We start from the raw sequence: 16963 nt of genomic DNA on the forward strand, positions 1-16963 counted from the left end.
TCAACCATCACACTCCAACCACAAACTCCACAGCCACCTCCATGCCACAAGACTACAATAACCGCCTTTCAACCACTGTACCTCAGCCAACATTCTTCCTTCTCGACACCGATCTTCCACCAAGTGTCATTCCCACCTCAAACCCTGCTTTCATGGTGGCTCCAGCCACCATCTCAACCGCTCACCTTTGATTGGCGACAGCAGCCACCATCACCCCCGCCTTGAGCACCATGACCAACCAAGCTCACTGCCGTCTAGGGCAAGTCTGCGCTGGCATTTCTGTTGTGGGTCATTCCATATCAAATCATCAAAGAATCTGCTGTCATCTCTCAGATTTTTGTAAAACTTTGGGAACCAATTGGGACCCATGAAAAACGGCAAGAACTCAAATATTTTTGCTAACAGCCTCTTAATTAGTGAGATACAGACTAACGAACTTTGGACTAATTAGCACGACGTCGCAAATTCAATTGGCCATATCTCTAAAAGTATAACACCTAGAGAGCTGGTTTTGGTGTCATTTTAAAGGTATTTTCATGCCCTATGAATTTGTCTGGGCAACATTTTCCTACCTCCAACCACAAAGAAGTTGTTACAAAATATAAACTTCAATCGTGAATCCCCAAAAAGTGTATCCTTCAAATTCATCCCAGAGGTACCTTATGATGTCAATAAGCTTCCACATAAGTTTTGTGATGGGCACTCCAAATAGTTTCTGAGATATGAGCAATCATGTACATGTACGTATGGCATATAGGTTCGAAAATCAGCATTTGTAATGTATTATACAATCATTCTAACCTAGCCATGACAGGGAACACAGGGAACGACCATCAATTGCTTTGAAGTATCATATACTTTCATTTTCAACTGGGCCTGAGGGGAAGAAACAAGTGCTGCTGTTGCTGCATTGAAGAGGAAATTGAAAGCCTAAGTCAGGTTAGTGAACACTGTGTACTTGAACTCAATTATTGATTGTATAATACATTACAAATGCTGATATTGGGCTCATCCGTCTGTGACGGGGTTTCGGCTCGTCACAATTAATTACTATACGCTTATCCTATAACATGCATGAAGGAGCAAATTGAACTATACTGTAATGAGCAATCTTAGCGACTCCGAGTCATTTTCACAACAATATAATTCTTCATAAGAATGAACAGGATTTCTCAAGCAAGTTCAGGTTAATGTGGGGATGGGTTGGGATAAGATAAACATTTATTTTGCACGTTCCATGTCCTTATTTTAACATGACAATTACTTCACGTAAAATTAAGTCCCAACTAAAAACTCCTCATTAGTTGCCCACGATGCATTTTCAATTGAATGCTAATTCTTTTATATATAATATGTAACTATATTCGGAAAATTAAAAAGATGTAATCATTTTAAATACTGCTTTGAAGACTCGTAAGTTTATTAAATGCTGTTCTCGCATCACAGAGAAGTTGGCCTTGATCTGTGTTTTACTTCCTCTGCTCTCTCAGCTATCCAACATGTTTTTTTTTTCAGTGACCCCTTCTTGGTTAAACTCACAAAATCCAAGCTTAACTGCACATCAACTCCTTTATTCTTCTTTTCTCCAATATGTGGAACTACTTTCCTTTGGCAGTTCAATCCCACTATGTCTTGCTGGCAGCTCACTTCCATCTCGTATCATCCTATGTCCCCATTCATTGTCTTTTCTACCCTTGTTAACCCAACCTTCATTCTTGCAGATTACTATGTTTACTCCTTTTCTCTTTTCCTCTTTTGTTGTTCATTCATTCCCTTGCATATTATACCCCATTGTTGCCCCACTGTCACGTCATTGCTTTTTGTATCCTCTGTCACCTTGCTGTTCCACAAGCTTCAATTGTATGTACAAATAAAATAAATTCACTCAGAGGTGTTTTCACCCACACTTTGATTGGTAAATTTAAAGTTTCTGCCTTTTGAAAAAGATTTTTTTGCCAGTTGCTTGCCTCTTGTCTCAATTTCTGTACTGCCATAGCCTAGAATGATGCCAAGAGACACTAAAATTGTAGATTGTTTTTCATCAGGCTAAAAAAGTTCCATCTCCACTCCCCTTCATCACCCCTCCCCCCCCAAACCCCCTCTACTGCTCCCATTTTTCTCATTTCGGACGAGTTGATTCCCCCAGAAATGGTGTATTTCAGTATGACTTGTAATACCCCTCCTATCAGGAATGTTGTGCTATGCCTATGTCATACTTATTTTCATTGAGATAATCCACCCCCCCCCTCCACCCTGACCCCCAGGACTATTAAAATGCATTTTACCACCTAAAACCCTCCCGTGCACACCCCAAGTACGACCGCCAGCTTTCAACTCATTCGAGCGTAATACACCCTCCCTTTGGCAGGGGTCAGAAAAGCACTTGTACGATGTTCCTTGTGCAGTGCAAAGTTGTGTGTCATCTCCACAGCCGACCTGTAATGCTCTCTCCCCACACCACTGGTCAGCACTACACACGACACATTTACACGGAGAATTTGTCAAACCGTGACTGAATATTTTATTGGGATTCTGTGAAGCCGGTGCTCCACCCCAAGGCAATGGTACACAACATATAGCAGACCCGAGACAGTTATTTAATTTTTACTCGTTTTAGATAGCCCTTCCGTATTGAGTAGTGGGTTTATGGGTCATATGTGTTGTGTGGGCTTTTAGGCAGGTCTTTATTCCCATTATCTATTTAATTTACTTTTCTTCACACAGGAGCCTTTCCTTCACGCATGCACGCTGCATAGCAACAGAGCAGCTCATTTGCATATGCGTGCCATTTCCCATTCAAACCTTCCGCCATTACCCAACCGGCGCTCACCTCAAACCTTCACCAGACTTGGACCAAAATTCCTTCCTAAAAATCCCCGCATTATCAGTCCACAATCGAAGCTTGCTTACCGTCACCATTAACCGCCACAACCATGATACCTCAACCACCATGAATCACCATGCCAAAAGTTCACCACTACAATCACCGCTATGCCAACATCACCATTAAAGACCACCACCACTTTTTAGGACCAGTGGGGATGAAGAGGCGCACTTATGGTCGGGGCACGTGATCGAGTACCTCACCCCATGCTATTCTCGGTACTCCATTGCGTGCCCAGACGCAGCGCAAATGAGGCCATTTATGGTGCCAAAGCCATGATACGCGTCTATACGCAAATGGGAATGCTGTAGAACCCATTGCTCCGCCTGTTCCGCTCTCAAGTGCTAACCCTGCTGGGGAATGATGACAGAGGGCTCTCTTGGCTAGCCCACCTTCTTCTTTGCTCTTCTCTCGCATCTGGCCCATCATCTCTTCTTGTTCCTGGGTTCATGGAATGGAGGAACGGAACTGGATGGACTGGAGAGCCAAGCGCCCTCCAGAGTGCAGTTTATCCCTTTAGTAATGGCATGAAGAGGCCTCTTACACTCACGTTAAGTTTATCCTCTTACACGTGCTTTGCTTCATTTCCAATGCCACCGTACCCACATCTTTAATCCAAAACCCTCCCTGACCCACACCTTTTACGTTTTCCTCTTCACACATCATCACCTCACCTCACCGCACACCTCATTGCACCTCCCACAATCACACACCATAGACACCCTCAGTTTTCCTACCCCATTCCCCCTCCTCAGCGATTGGGTTGCGTTGGTCCATCGACAGCGTGCGGTAAACAGAAGTCGCACACCTCGTACTGTCTACATCTTTCTTGCTTTCTAATTTCCTGTAGGTATGTGTCTGATGGCACCTGTCATGTTAGTGTAAATAACAGTGGGTAAGTTCTTAACATCGGGTTAGTTCTGCACTCTGTCCTCTTTTGTATATACTTACATTTATTTTGCCACACCCCACAAATCCTTGCTTTCCCCTGCTGTACATATTGCCTGTGTATGAAAACGTTTGCTTATTGTTCCACATGCCTTTCCTTACCCTCACTATGTAAATAAATTGTTATTAGCTTCTCTGGAATTTATATTCCAGATAAGGTATTGTCATCGTGCACTGTCCATCCGTCCATCTCCTATTTCGACTTCTCCAGCTAAAATTTGGCAGTAACGTTCCTCTCCTGACTGGTAACAGGAATTGCAAGCTTGTTCCAGTCACATTACTTGGTATGTCAAAATGGCCAACCTCGTAAATTTCTTCAAAAATATTCTCTGGACCCACCAGTCAGAATGCTACCGAATTTGGGTGACAACATTAGGCCAGTTTGTCTTTGCAAACCAAAGTTTGTTCACAGCATTAAAAAAAAAAATCCATCGGTATTTACTTTCTTCTCCGTTGCACATTTTGTGGGTCCTCCATGCCCATCAGTTGTTCCCTGGTTTTCTTATCCAGCCACTACCAGGTGAGCACCCAGGGGTATTGCCCCAATTTTTATAAATGTACCCAGTTTGTCATGTCTTTTCTTCCCTTGGTCCAGCATAGTCCACACACAGTGTAGCCAGGAAGTTTTACCCCACCAATTGGTTCTTGTTACCCGGTGCATACTTAGCAGCTCCGCTCGGCTGCACATGACACTGTAAGTTCCATGCAAGTACACATCGATGGCATGAGACCCCCCCCCCATTGGTGCGGCCGTGCACAAATAAGGTCCCACGTGAAGTCGTGAAATCCTGCCAGGATTGGCAATACCATCCGGCATTTGTGGTTGCTTAACAACCCACCAGAGAGTGGAGTTATCTGTGCTTTGTGGCCTCAGGACCGGGTGTTCGGAAGGAACTTGAGCGTTTCCCTTCGTGGCGAAACTCGAACCCTGCATCCGTAACAATTTTATTTTATTTTTAAACGCCGAAAACCTTCCCGGGGCTCTTTCCAAGTCCAAGCATCAAATTTCAACTCGTTCTATCCAGCGGTTTAGGATTGCACACAAGTCTAACATACACATCAAATTACATTGAGTACGATTGATATTTTAGTTATAAATTTTATCTTTGCTGATTAATTACTTTGTATTCACTGTACCTTAACTTTTAATATTGTTCCTTCGCCCCTTACCTGGAGTGGCTTTATGCCTTAGTTGGGGCGATTGCCATAAAAAAAAAACAAATTCATATGGTAGGTGGGAATGATGGAGACTTCTTTTGCATTCCTGTTTCGGGTTAGTTTTAAGTCTTGGGGCAAACATTTGATGAAGACAGATTAAAAAAAAAAAATATATATATATATATATATATATATATATATATATATATATATATATATATATATATATATATATATATATATATATATATATATTTTCTAAGTGATTCACTGTGGACATCTGTGAAAGGGTTTTCAATGTAAATCTTTTGTGAGGTTTGTTGATCAAGATGGCTTTAAGTAGTCAAAGATTGTTAACAGTGCTTGTGATTGATCTACAATATCTACAAAATACCACTGTATGAATACCATGAGTGAAACGTTTTGAGTTGTTTTGAAAACCAGTTGCTTTTCTGTGCTCCATAAAATGCTCAGTATAATTTGTTTCGCACCCCACTTTAGGTTTTCTATTTGAGAATCACTAAATCAGTGACAGGTAGAATGAGAAGGGCACTCGGTAGAGCGCATACCTCTGCCCCGTAATGCCTGATCCACGAGAACATATCAGGCCCAATACATTTTTGAAATATCATGCTAAATATCGTTTTTAAGCCACATCTCTCAATGGTGAAGAATCACTTTTATCATGGTCACACACTCAACCTGTCCACCAAGTTTCGTCCAAATCCGTCCACAACTTTTTGAGATATCGTGCTGTATATAGTTTTTGGCCCGATCTTTCAATGGTGAAGAATCACTTTAAAAATACCAGTTGGCGGATCAGGATCCGGATATTCACCAAAATCTAATCGGTTTGACCTTGTCACACACCGAACCTGTCCACAAAATTTAATCTGGATCCGTACACAACTTTTTGAAATGTCCTACACACAAACAAACAACACATTTTTTGAAATATCTCTTCAGTTGTGGGGAAAGTGTTGGAGACATTAATTAAAGACCAGATGAGGAACCATTTTAACAAATACAAACTAATTAAAGGTAGTCAGCATGGGTTTACCAAAGATAGTTCCTGTGTAACAAATCTTTTAGAGTTCCATGAAGCAATGTCTTATTCAGTGGATGAGGGAAAGGCAGTGGACATAGCATATCTCGACTTTAGGAAGGCATTTGATAAGGTACTACATCGGAGGTTATTAGCCAAATTGAGCACTTGTAGAGTGGCTGGTCAGGTAGCTAATTGGATTGCAAGCTGGCTTTGTGGTTGAAAGCAAAGAGTGGCTGTGAGTGGGAGGTTGTAAGTCGTGGGGTGCCTCAGGGACCAGTACTCGGACCATTACTATTCATTATTTGCATCAAAGATTTGGATAGTGGTGTAAAGAGTAAGCTTTTCAAATTTGCAGATGACACAAAGCTTGGACGCAAGGTGGATAGCAGAGGGGTGGTGTTCGGATTCAGGAAAGTATCGATACTTGCAAAGATTGGCGGATGCAGTTTAACCTGAGAAAGTGTAAGGTTTTGGGGATGGGAAAGAACAAACGAAAATAGAGATTACATGATTCAAGGAGTAATTTTGGAGCGTGTCACACAGGAGAAAGTTCTGGGGGTGGTAATAGATATGGAAAGTAAGTAGGCAGTAAAGCAAATAGGGTTTTAGATTGTATTCGGAGGAGGATCTATTTTAAATCAAAGGAGGTGGTGTTAACATTGTACAGGAATTTAGTGAGGGCCACATCTCGAATATTGTGTGCATTTCTGGTCACTACAACTTAGGAAAGACATAGATTCCAGAGAGAGGGTTCAACGCGGGGCTATTAGATTGATTCTGGGCCGAGCTTGACTCAGCTATGAGGAACGGCTGAAGGAGACAGGGCTTTATTCACTAGAAAGGAGGCAGTTACGCGGAGATGTTTAAGATAATGAAAGGTAAAGATAAAATAAGTGCAGATGAATTATTCAACAGAGCAGACAGTGATAGAACCAGGGGCCATAGCCTGAGAGTAAAGAAGTGGAGAGTTAAGATGGTAACAAGGCAGGGGACATTTACTCAGAGAGTAGTTAATGCATGGAGTGGTCTCCCTGGAAAAGTAGTGGCAGCAGAAAAAGTAGATAAGTTTAAATTAGAATTAGATATGTACCTGGAAGTTTATGGAGATAGAGGGGTATAGGGATGTTAACAAGACTTTTCGGTCGTTTGAGCATTGATGGGTGATTGTGTGCATGTGTATGGAGTGCTGTTGGTGGGGGTCTCATCAAGGGGTGTTGTATGGTTGGTGTTATGTGTTTTTTAACCAAGCTCATGCCCCCTCCCCTGAGGGGAAGAAGGAAAAAAATTACAAAAACTGCAAAATAAAAAAAAAATAGATAAAAAGAATTATTTTGTTGTTTGCATTTTCTTCTTTGGACAAATTAGTATGGTGTTCTTGTTGTTGATAAATTAGTATGGTGTTCTTGTGTAGATAAATTAATATGGTGTTCGCGCAGGCATGATGGGCTGAATGGCCTCCACCTGTGTCTGTGTTTCTTATGTAAGAAGATGTCGTGCAGAGCACGGCACTTGCAAAATCTATCAAACAAATTTAACCTCCAAAATAATTGGCTGGTTCAATTCAGTGACCTGAAATATAAATCCTCTTCAAATTTCAAGTCAATCGGATGAAAATTGAGGATTTTAGAAATCTCACCTTTGTTGTTGACCTTTGGCCTATGTTGACCTTTTGACCTGAAAAACAACACTTCTTCCTCATGAGAAACCCTACCATGTGGTGAAGTTTCATGAAGATCGGTTTAAAATTGTGACCTGTAGGTGATAAACAAACAGACAGACAGAATAACAAAATCGACTGACCAATATACTTGAAAAATCTTTGATTTTGCAAGTAACAAAGCGACAGAAAGGAGTGAAAACATAACCTCCCTCACCTTCAGTGGTGGAGGTAATTACAACTTAACCAAAATAATTTTGTATTGCTGACTTGGTGCATGCTTTTAAAATGATATGGATATTGTTTCCAGCCAAAACTGTACAAGTCGGTCATTGAAGATGTGATTAGCAGTGTGCGTGATGCCTTCCTTGACGAGGGAGTGGATGAGCAAGTTTTGCAGGAGCTGAAGCAGGTGCGTGACTTGAATTTTATTTTTAATATTGTCACCTGGTTTTTATTATATTGTCCTGTATCTATACTATAAAAGTGAATTTGCATCTTTATATATGCTTCAAAAACTACTGCACCAAATCCAACCAAATTTTGCATGTCACCTAAGGGTACCCCAAGTTTGGTTTCTGTCATGGTACCATATCTGGGGGAGGGAGTTCAAAGTGGGGGGAAGACTCCAATTCTCTCTCTATAAATGTGTATCGTAAAGCACCACCTAGTGGTATCCTGTATTACAAGTCATCTTCTTGTTTAAAGAAAGTTCAAACAACTTGATAATATGCATTACAGTGATGTTGAAATCTGAATGAGAATCGTTCAAAATTTCCAAAATGTTTAATTTCACTCATTTTAAGCAGAGGTTCAAACCAAAGCAAGCAACTTTGCAGCGAAGCAGGAGTGATTTTTTTTTTTTCTTGTGCCTTATATAGCAGCAAGGATGGTTGAAGGTGATGTTAACTGACTTCCAAGCAGATGGAAGATGAACAATGGCAAATGATGGAGTGATAAGAGCAGAATGTTTGTGAAGTACAACATGCTGTCTTTTGATTAAATCCATCAGCAAAATGATGGTAAATATGCCGAGTCTTATCTACACGACAATACTCTCCTCCAGTGTGTCCATTCAGGGAAGGGCTTCAAAATCAAATCTCCATTTTGTTCACACTGCATAGCTCTGAGGCCCTGTAGGCGTCTTTTGTAAGGCTCACACTTTCTGACTCTCTCACTGCTTTATCGTAACTCTAATTCGATATCTGATTTCATTTTTCATAATCGCTAAGATCATTTAGGATTTGGCTGCCAAAAAAAACGGGAAGAAACTAACAAATTGAAATTTTAAAAGGGAAAACGTATTTTAATCGCCGTTTCTGGTCGGGCGTGATGTGATGAGGAGGAGAGGGGGGAATAGAGGATGGACAGAGTGGGGGTTACGTTGTAATAAAAGGTTTTGAAATACCATATAGGATCCCTTTGAAAGCTCTTCCCAGCTGCAGGGAGAGGAGAAAGAGAGGGATATGGGGGGAGTTACATTGTGCTGGTGGTGCTACTTTGGCTTCACCCACAAATGTGTAATTTCTTTTTTTTTAATGTTAATTTTTCCACAGATTTCTTTTAATTTCATGAAAAGCACCTCAAGGGACCTCCAAACATCTCGAGAGACCTCGCACAATGCGGTGCATGCATACTAAATAGGACCCCTTTCAAAGTTCTTCCTGTTTGGGGGAGAGGGGGCAGGGGGACATGGGGTTGGTGAGAAAGAGGGCTGAGGTCTTGAAGTCACATTTTTATATTATGTGGAATTTCCATTGGGCCCTGCTAATATTTATGTAATATATAAAGCTCTTTCTAACCACTCACTGACCGACTCGCTGACTGATATTAAAGATTGGTACCTTCTGGGTGACTTAGCTGAAATTTTGCGTGCCGATGGACATTGAAGCCAGGAAACCGGGGAAAATCACAGAATCGTTGAACAACATCCATAAATGAAAATATGAAAAAATCCAGGCGAGTGAGCTGAGACGATGGGGAAACGTGGTAATTTTGTGTGTGAACGGACATCGAAGCCGATACACTGGGAAAAAAAAATCACAGAACTGTCGGAAAGTATCTGTAAATGAAAATAAATAAATGAAAAATGAAATGCAGTTGAGCGACTCGAGCAATGGGGAAGCACGGTTCATATGCTTACGCTGTGTAAGCATACCCCGCATATATATATATATATATATATATATATATATATATATATATATATATATATATATATATATATATATATATATATATATATATATATATATATATATATATATATCGAAACATGTGGAGTGTTGGAGGCGACACTTTGGTGTGGACTGTGTCCAATAGGGATCGGGGGAGTGCTCGTCACACTCCACATGTTTCGATTTTCCCGCCGATCACATCACCTGCCTTCTGGTTGAATGGTTTGCATGAGCAGGAACAATCATCTGGGTGGCAGACGGATGGTTGTTCTGTGCGAATTATGCAGTTTTACCGTTGGACATAATCCATGGTGATGCTCACCAGAACAGTCGGGAGGTGCTTACACATACACATACACATACACATACTATATTGTTGTGGTTCTGTAAAACCACATGCCTCCAAAGTAATGGCACACAACAGACAGCTATTCCAAGGCAGTTATTTCAATCGTATGTGTATTAGTCCTTTCCATATGTCTTGTGGGTAAAGGGGAAAGATGTGTTGCATGGGACTCCTTCAGTTGGAGTTCTTTGGCCTTCAATCTTTGCGGTTTTTTTTCACCCCGCCTTGTGTGGGACTCCTTCAGTTAGACTTCTTCAACCTCTTTAATCTGCAACCCTTGCTGTTCTTCCACTCCTTTTCTCCATTTCTCTCACACGAAATATGCACGCAAATCAGTAAAGACCATTAGTAACCAAGTGAGTGCCTCATTTGCATTTGCGCACTAATTTTCCATTCAAACTGCGCCCCAATACTCAACTGCCATTTCATCTGAGAGCTTTTATACCGCTCACCAAATTATACCACACTCACCACAACCACTTCATACAACTACTAACAATCCCCACAACAACCCACACTTACATTTTTCCATTACAAACGTGACCATCATTCACATTCTCGTTACAAGGATCTTACAACAATTCACCACAATGTACTCCTACGTCACTACAAATGCTACAATGTGCTCCTGCTGCTCTACAACTGCCTCAACTGCCACATACTCAACGAACACTTACCACAGCCTCGAGGGATTCGGAGGAGACAAGGTCGGGTTATTTTGGGGCATAACTCGGAGCGTGAATGTGCGCTGGAGCTCGTTTAAGGACCTACGGGTAGTGCAAGGATTTCTCTACAATCTTGCATTTGAATGAAGGCCAGCGCACGTTTGGGTCCAGAGAGCGCCCCCAAAAACCACGGCTCCATGTAATGATCGCAGCTGTTACGTGTGGCCCCGTTAATGAGCGACTGAGCCGTTTTTCGCCTTCAGGGCCTGGCACGGTGTGGCTATGACCGCTGTGGACCAATAGGGGAGCTCAATTTCGTTAAGAGCCTCTTTTGATCCAATGTTTGGCTCCTCCCCTTGTCCGGGGATTATAAAAGGAATGCATGCGGCTCATTTTGATATTATCGACGGGACAGAGCTGGAGAGTATCGCTGAGAGATCACCGGGGACAGAGTCGAGCCGAATATGCCAGAGCTCGCCAGAGAGACAAGCGGCACAAGGACAAGCATCGAGTCAGCGTGACCAGGCGTGGGGTCACGCATTACTGCTGCGAGCCGAGACTGCTTCCATTTCAACGTCACTCGTTTAGGCTCAATCCTGCAGCGACACTTTCACATACAGACTCTTACACGATTTACGATAGGATGTTTTCTCTCATGCATCTTTCTTCTACCATCTATCTCTCGTCTACTGTGGATGCAAAAGAGCAATCAACGCGGGCAAGTCCGCCCAATTGTTCTTTTCTGAGCGAACTTAAGAGTGAAATAAACTGACTTGCACATCACTTTCTTCCTTGCACTATGCCGCACCCCACGTTGCATTCCACTTGCACCTCTCAAACACTCACCCTAGACACCCTCATTATTTCTTCCTCCCCCGCTTTCCTCAGCGTTCTCGGCTGCGCAGGTCCGCCGGCCCCACCAGGTATTGAGGGGTCATTAATCCTCAACTGTGTGTGTGTGTGTGTGTGTGTGTGTGTGTGTGTGTGTGTGTGTGTGTGTGTGTGTGTGTGTGTGTGTGTGTGTGTGTGTGTGTGTGTGTGTGTGTGTGTGTGTGTGTGTGTGTGTGTGTGTGTGTGTGTGTGTGTGTGAGTGATGGCACCTGTCATAGCATAAGTTAAGACTTTATAAGAATTTTAGGGATAACTCTTATCTGCACTGTCTTCTTTTGTAAATATTGTTTGCCTTTTGCCGCACCCCACAAATTCCTTGCTTTCCCTGCTTTACATTTGCAATAAATCCCAAACTGTGCCACATAACTTTCCTTGTTCCTGGTTTAAATAAATGTGTTTGTTAGAAATGTTCCCAGCTTGTATTTGTCTCTTCCTCCATTGGTCCAATATGGCCCACACCCTAGCTTAGCCGGGACGTTATTCCCCAATTATCTGTTAAATAGCCGGTATGTACTTGGCAGCTCCGCTCGGCTGCACCTGATCTGGTCGGTAATCTAAATAACGCAAGTATGTACTGAGGGCGATATTGCCCGATAAGGAGGTCACGTGTCCTTAGGTAAACGGTTGTTACACAGAGGACCCGGAGTCACGTGGTCAAGTTATTGGCGTTCGTGGTCGATTAGCAACCCGCTACAACACAAAGTTATTCGTGTGCGATGGCCTGCGATTCCCAGTGAGTCCAGAGAGTAACCCGAGACAACCCCTCCCTTGTGGCTCCCCCGCGATGCAGGGTCCGCAACAATATCTAAGGAACCGTGATATCTGTCCATGCATTTGTGTCTCCCGTTTACAGCGGGTGCTTCATGCACTACGTTTGGAAAGTTGCTGATTGGTTATTTTGCGTTTTCATTTCACCTTTCTTGATGAAGTATAGTCGGTCACTTTATTGTCCCTTCCAGTAATCTTTTATAATCAACATGAACATCTGGATTAAAGTCGATGTGACACAGAGCTTCAAAGAGTAACAATTTTAAATAGCTATATTTTGCCCTCTCTTTAGCCAAATTTAACCTCCGCCGCCCGATGTTGCACCATGATTTTGCAGTGGGTGGTGTATGTAACGCAGAGCTTTGGCTCTGAGTGACACCAGGAATCCAATGCAATTAACCTTTTTAAAGTCCGTGAAATAATATAAATTAATCAAATTAAACTTTTCCCGTCTATGGGGACAGGTACTTTTGCTGGAAGTCTATTAATTTATTAGTCATGAAGTACTTTTGGATTGTTTAGTTTTGTCTTGCCCTTGCTCAAAGGACATGTGAATAGTTTTGCTCAGGTTATTCCAGCTTATGACACGTGCGAGAGATGGCTTTTACACAAAGGTAATCCCATGTCAGGCAATCAAAAAAAGAACGTTTCACTCTTGATGGACAAACTACATTTCATTAACAATTAATGGGAACTCAAACATGAATATTGTTGCGGGCCGGGGGTCGGTGGCGAGAACTGATCACTAGGTGGGGGAGGTTGCGTCGTCTCCCACCAAACTCCCCGGAATTGTAGGCAGTCGCTCGGATAACTCCGCGAGCCGGCGGGTCGTTTAACCAACCGTGGAACGCCAATATCTCGACCGCGTGGCGTAGGGTTATTTTGTCTCGATCCAATGTACCTAAGTAACCACGCGGTTTCGGCTACCGGGGATCCACGCCCTCGGAACGTCTGGCCGAACCGGATTCACTCTACCGGCAGCGGTAAAATTACACCTACCGACTATCACTCTGCCACCCACCTTTCTGGCCCGGATGCAGTCGAGCGGGCCTGCCCAGGACGTCCCGGCAACAATTGTCCGATTACCAGGGATAAAACCCCGCCGAAACTCAGATCCGAACCATGCTGGATCAATTCAAGAAAGGACTGAAACGAACTGGGGACATTTCTACAATTGTTTATTTACAATAAAAAGACACAGGAAAGACTTAACGTGGATATGCAAGTAATATTTACAATGATCAAAAACAAACACTTAAACAGTTTCCACTTGTAAGACGGGCCCACACGCAGACACACACACAAATGAAAATAAACCCAGAGTTCTTTATTGGACCCTCTCAGCCAAGGAGAAAGACGAGCTGGGGGTCAGAGTCCAGCTGGATACCTGACTGTCTGAGGAAGGGGGTGCTCCATAGTGCGGCACCTGACAATGGTCGTTGGTTTGGTCCCCAGTCGCAAGTGTGGAGCTCGGGTGGTGAATAGCGGGGTTCACGGAGGGTGGTCAGGGTCGCTCTTTCCTTTCCTTGTAGAGGGCCAGCAGGGACACGTTCACCGCCTTCACGACCTTCTGCTCAACCCTCCGCTTCAAAAGAACTGCATGCTCAACAACAACCCTCAGAGCCCTATCCAAAACCTTGTCAGAAACCCGTGGAGGACTTCTTCCAAGACCCTTCTTTCTCACTCGACTCTCAACCACCACAACCCGGTCAAAAACCTCAGAACAACCTTCGTAACAACCCCCTGCCTCAGAGAGTGCTCAGGAATTTATGGACCTCCCTCAACGGGGCGGGGCTCGCTCGAACAGACGTCACTCCCCGCCCTGATTGGACAGGTTCCGATGGGTTCGCCCTTTCTGGGTGGGATTTCGGCCCCTGCCAGGAAACCCCACCCACTCTTCCACGCGGGTTCATACTTTTCGAGCAACAGAATCAATGTTGCAAAGGTCGTCCTGAAAGAGTTGCAACGTTTGTGGAAACCGAGAAACTGGAACCATGAGATCCCGCCTCGGCACGTCAGGGTGCGAGAAGGCAGCCGGTTGGCGGTGGATCGTGATGGGGGATGGGATGGTTGTTAGATGGCTTATTAGATGTAATAACCTATCTAAAAGAAATCGCAACACACACCTTTGATTCTCCCACTAGACAGGAAGGGGATCTGACTACACACATACTTAATGACATAACTGACTTTTGGGACATCTGTATGTTGAATGCATATGGTTTCCAGATCCGTAACAATATTCTCTCTCATTGTTGACTAAACGGTGCAGATTCCACGATGATTTCGAACCCCTGATTCCATTTCCTTTAACTTGGTTTTCATCGAAAATCATTGTTCAATTAATCGCACACTTCTGTTGCAATCTAATCCAGCAACTGTAGGGGAAAGGAAGTTATTGCATCTATTTCCACAGGCCTGCTTCCTTTTGTACACATCATTTTCTTTGTAAAAATATATATTTGATGGCAACCTGGTGGTGATTTTTTTTTTTCGGTTTATGTATGCCATGTCCATCATATTCAGTTGTCACATTCTCAGAGACAGCTGCAAAAGCAAGAACTGGACTTTATTGAAAGGCTTCATTTGTTTCTTCGATAGATGATTTGCTGAGTGGCAGGATGTTGTCACAGGGACAGACAAGGTGCATTTCACTCATCACTGGAAGAGCTGGAAAAGATGGATGGGTAGCATGTATGGCCGAGTTGTCGTTGAGTTTGTGAGTTGTAATACTTCTTTCCTCTTTTCTGGATCCTATGTGACTATACTTGCGTAATAATCTACGAGTATATTGGCTAGTTACCTCCACCACTGAAGGTGAATGGAAATTATGTCATCACCCCTGTATGTCTGTCTGACTATGAGCAGGATATCTCAAAGTTATGGATGGATTCATACGGATAGGTTGAGTGTGACAAGGACGATCTGATTCAATTTTGATGAAGATCCAGATGTAGTTTGTTTGTGTGTTTGGCTTTCTATCTCTGATCAGGGTATCTCCAAAAGTTATGGATAAATTCGGACAACTTGTTGGACAGGTTGGGTGTGTGACAAGGACGGATTGATTATATTTTAGTGAAGATTCAGATCTGAGAAATTTTTACTCCTCACCATTGAGAGATGGGGCCAAAAACAATATGTGTAGCAAGATATATGGACAAAACTTGCTTTGTTTGTTATGGACTCAGTGGGGGATGGGGGTGGGGGGGGGAGTGGTTTGAAAAAGGACCGGTAAATATAGGTTTGCGAAAATGTTATAATACAAATTCTAACTGATAACTTTTAACTGAAAAACCAAATGAAGGGATGGCCATTGTTTTTAAATGAAAGCAAGTGAAATCGCTCGAGAGATGCAGCTGTTGTAATCAGAGTTTAGAGGCAGCCTTGGATGGTGCAAATGCATGATGAATCGTCACGGTTTCACTTTGCGTAGGTGACTAACCCTTGCTCAATGATGACAGTGAAAAACTGATTGCATTTCAGTGAGTGCTACCTTATTTCAATCTGGAAAGAAAATGGTGACATTTTCGATAAAATTGGCAATTGCAGACCAACCGCCAGTGGTTTGTGCCATGCTGACAAATGTTATTGTGAACAAAAAAGGAGGAAATTCTGTACTTGTCAAGTCGAGCAGAAATGAAAACTTCTGTATTCCACTTTTATTCATTGTATTGATGGTACCGCCATTTGTGATTCGAAAGCAGAAGCCAATGTATTTTTTGTTTGTGTGTTTTTTTTTTTTTTAGCAAAACAAGACAACAACCCCCTCTCCCCCTACCCTCTCCACCACCAGTTTACCATCTGTCTCCCACCAAAAAATTATTTTTCAAATCTAGGTCATATCATCCTCTAATGGTTAAGCATCGGACTCTTTGAAAAACTGAGTTAAGAGACTGAATGGAGGGGCAGTAGACAGACACTGGTAGTCTGTTCTATGTACTATTGAATAGAGGTGAGGGTTCTGCGTAGAATTTGGGAGGGGAACCGGATGTGGGATTTTGGGGGAATTGATTCAAACTTGGCTGACTGCAAGAGGATCAGAGGTCAGGAAGAGCAATGTCAATAATGAGTAAATAAACAAAGACCACTAAACTTGCCTGCCTGTGGTGAGGGGGGGAAAAAAACAGACCTTTGAACTCTGCGTCCTGCTGAGAAACTTAATTTACTCGGAGAGCTTTGGACTGGGTACTCACTCGGGGAACACAATGGGAATTGGCTTCACAAGCACAGAATGTAGACCCATGTCCCATAATCCATGATGCTTTGAAAGAAGGCCTTGAACACGATAATTTGAGTAATACAGAATGGACTTGTCTCTGTGGAGAATCCTGAGGTGTCTGACAGCATAGAAGCCAGTTTGGTGATGTAGTCAACTAAAGACAGGTTGTAACAGATTGTGAGGCGAATGAGCTCCAGGGATC

The 16963-nt window shown here is 42.8% G+C and overlaps 1 protein-coding gene across 5 annotated transcripts in view; it reads left to right on the forward strand.

Annotated features, from left to right (window-relative positions):
* Positions 1-16963, forward strand: part of LOC147019566 (transcription initiation factor IIA subunit 1-like) — a 97150-nt gene that overhangs the window by 16394 nt on the left and 63793 nt on the right. For 2 of the 5 annotated variants that reach the window (XM_085894134.1, XM_085894133.1), the window contains exon 2: positions 8006-8107. The exons of 1 other annotated variant lie outside the window; for it this stretch is intronic. In XM_085894134.1, the coding sequence (XP_085750260.1) occupies positions 8006-8107 (102 nt within the window). Of the gene's footprint in view, positions 1-8005; positions 8108-8696; positions 8718-15143; positions 15262-16963 lie in introns of those variants that run through there. 2 more of the 5 variants (XM_085894135.1, XM_085894137.1) reach the window with 2 other exon arrangements.

This window comes from Eptatretus burgeri, chromosome 9, assembly GCF_056783735.1.
Source record: "Eptatretus burgeri isolate ZD-2024b chromosome 9, Ebu_testis_v1, whole genome shotgun sequence".
NCBI classification, from domain to species: Eukaryota; Metazoa; Chordata; class Myxini; order Myxiniformes; family Myxinidae; genus Eptatretus; species Eptatretus burgeri.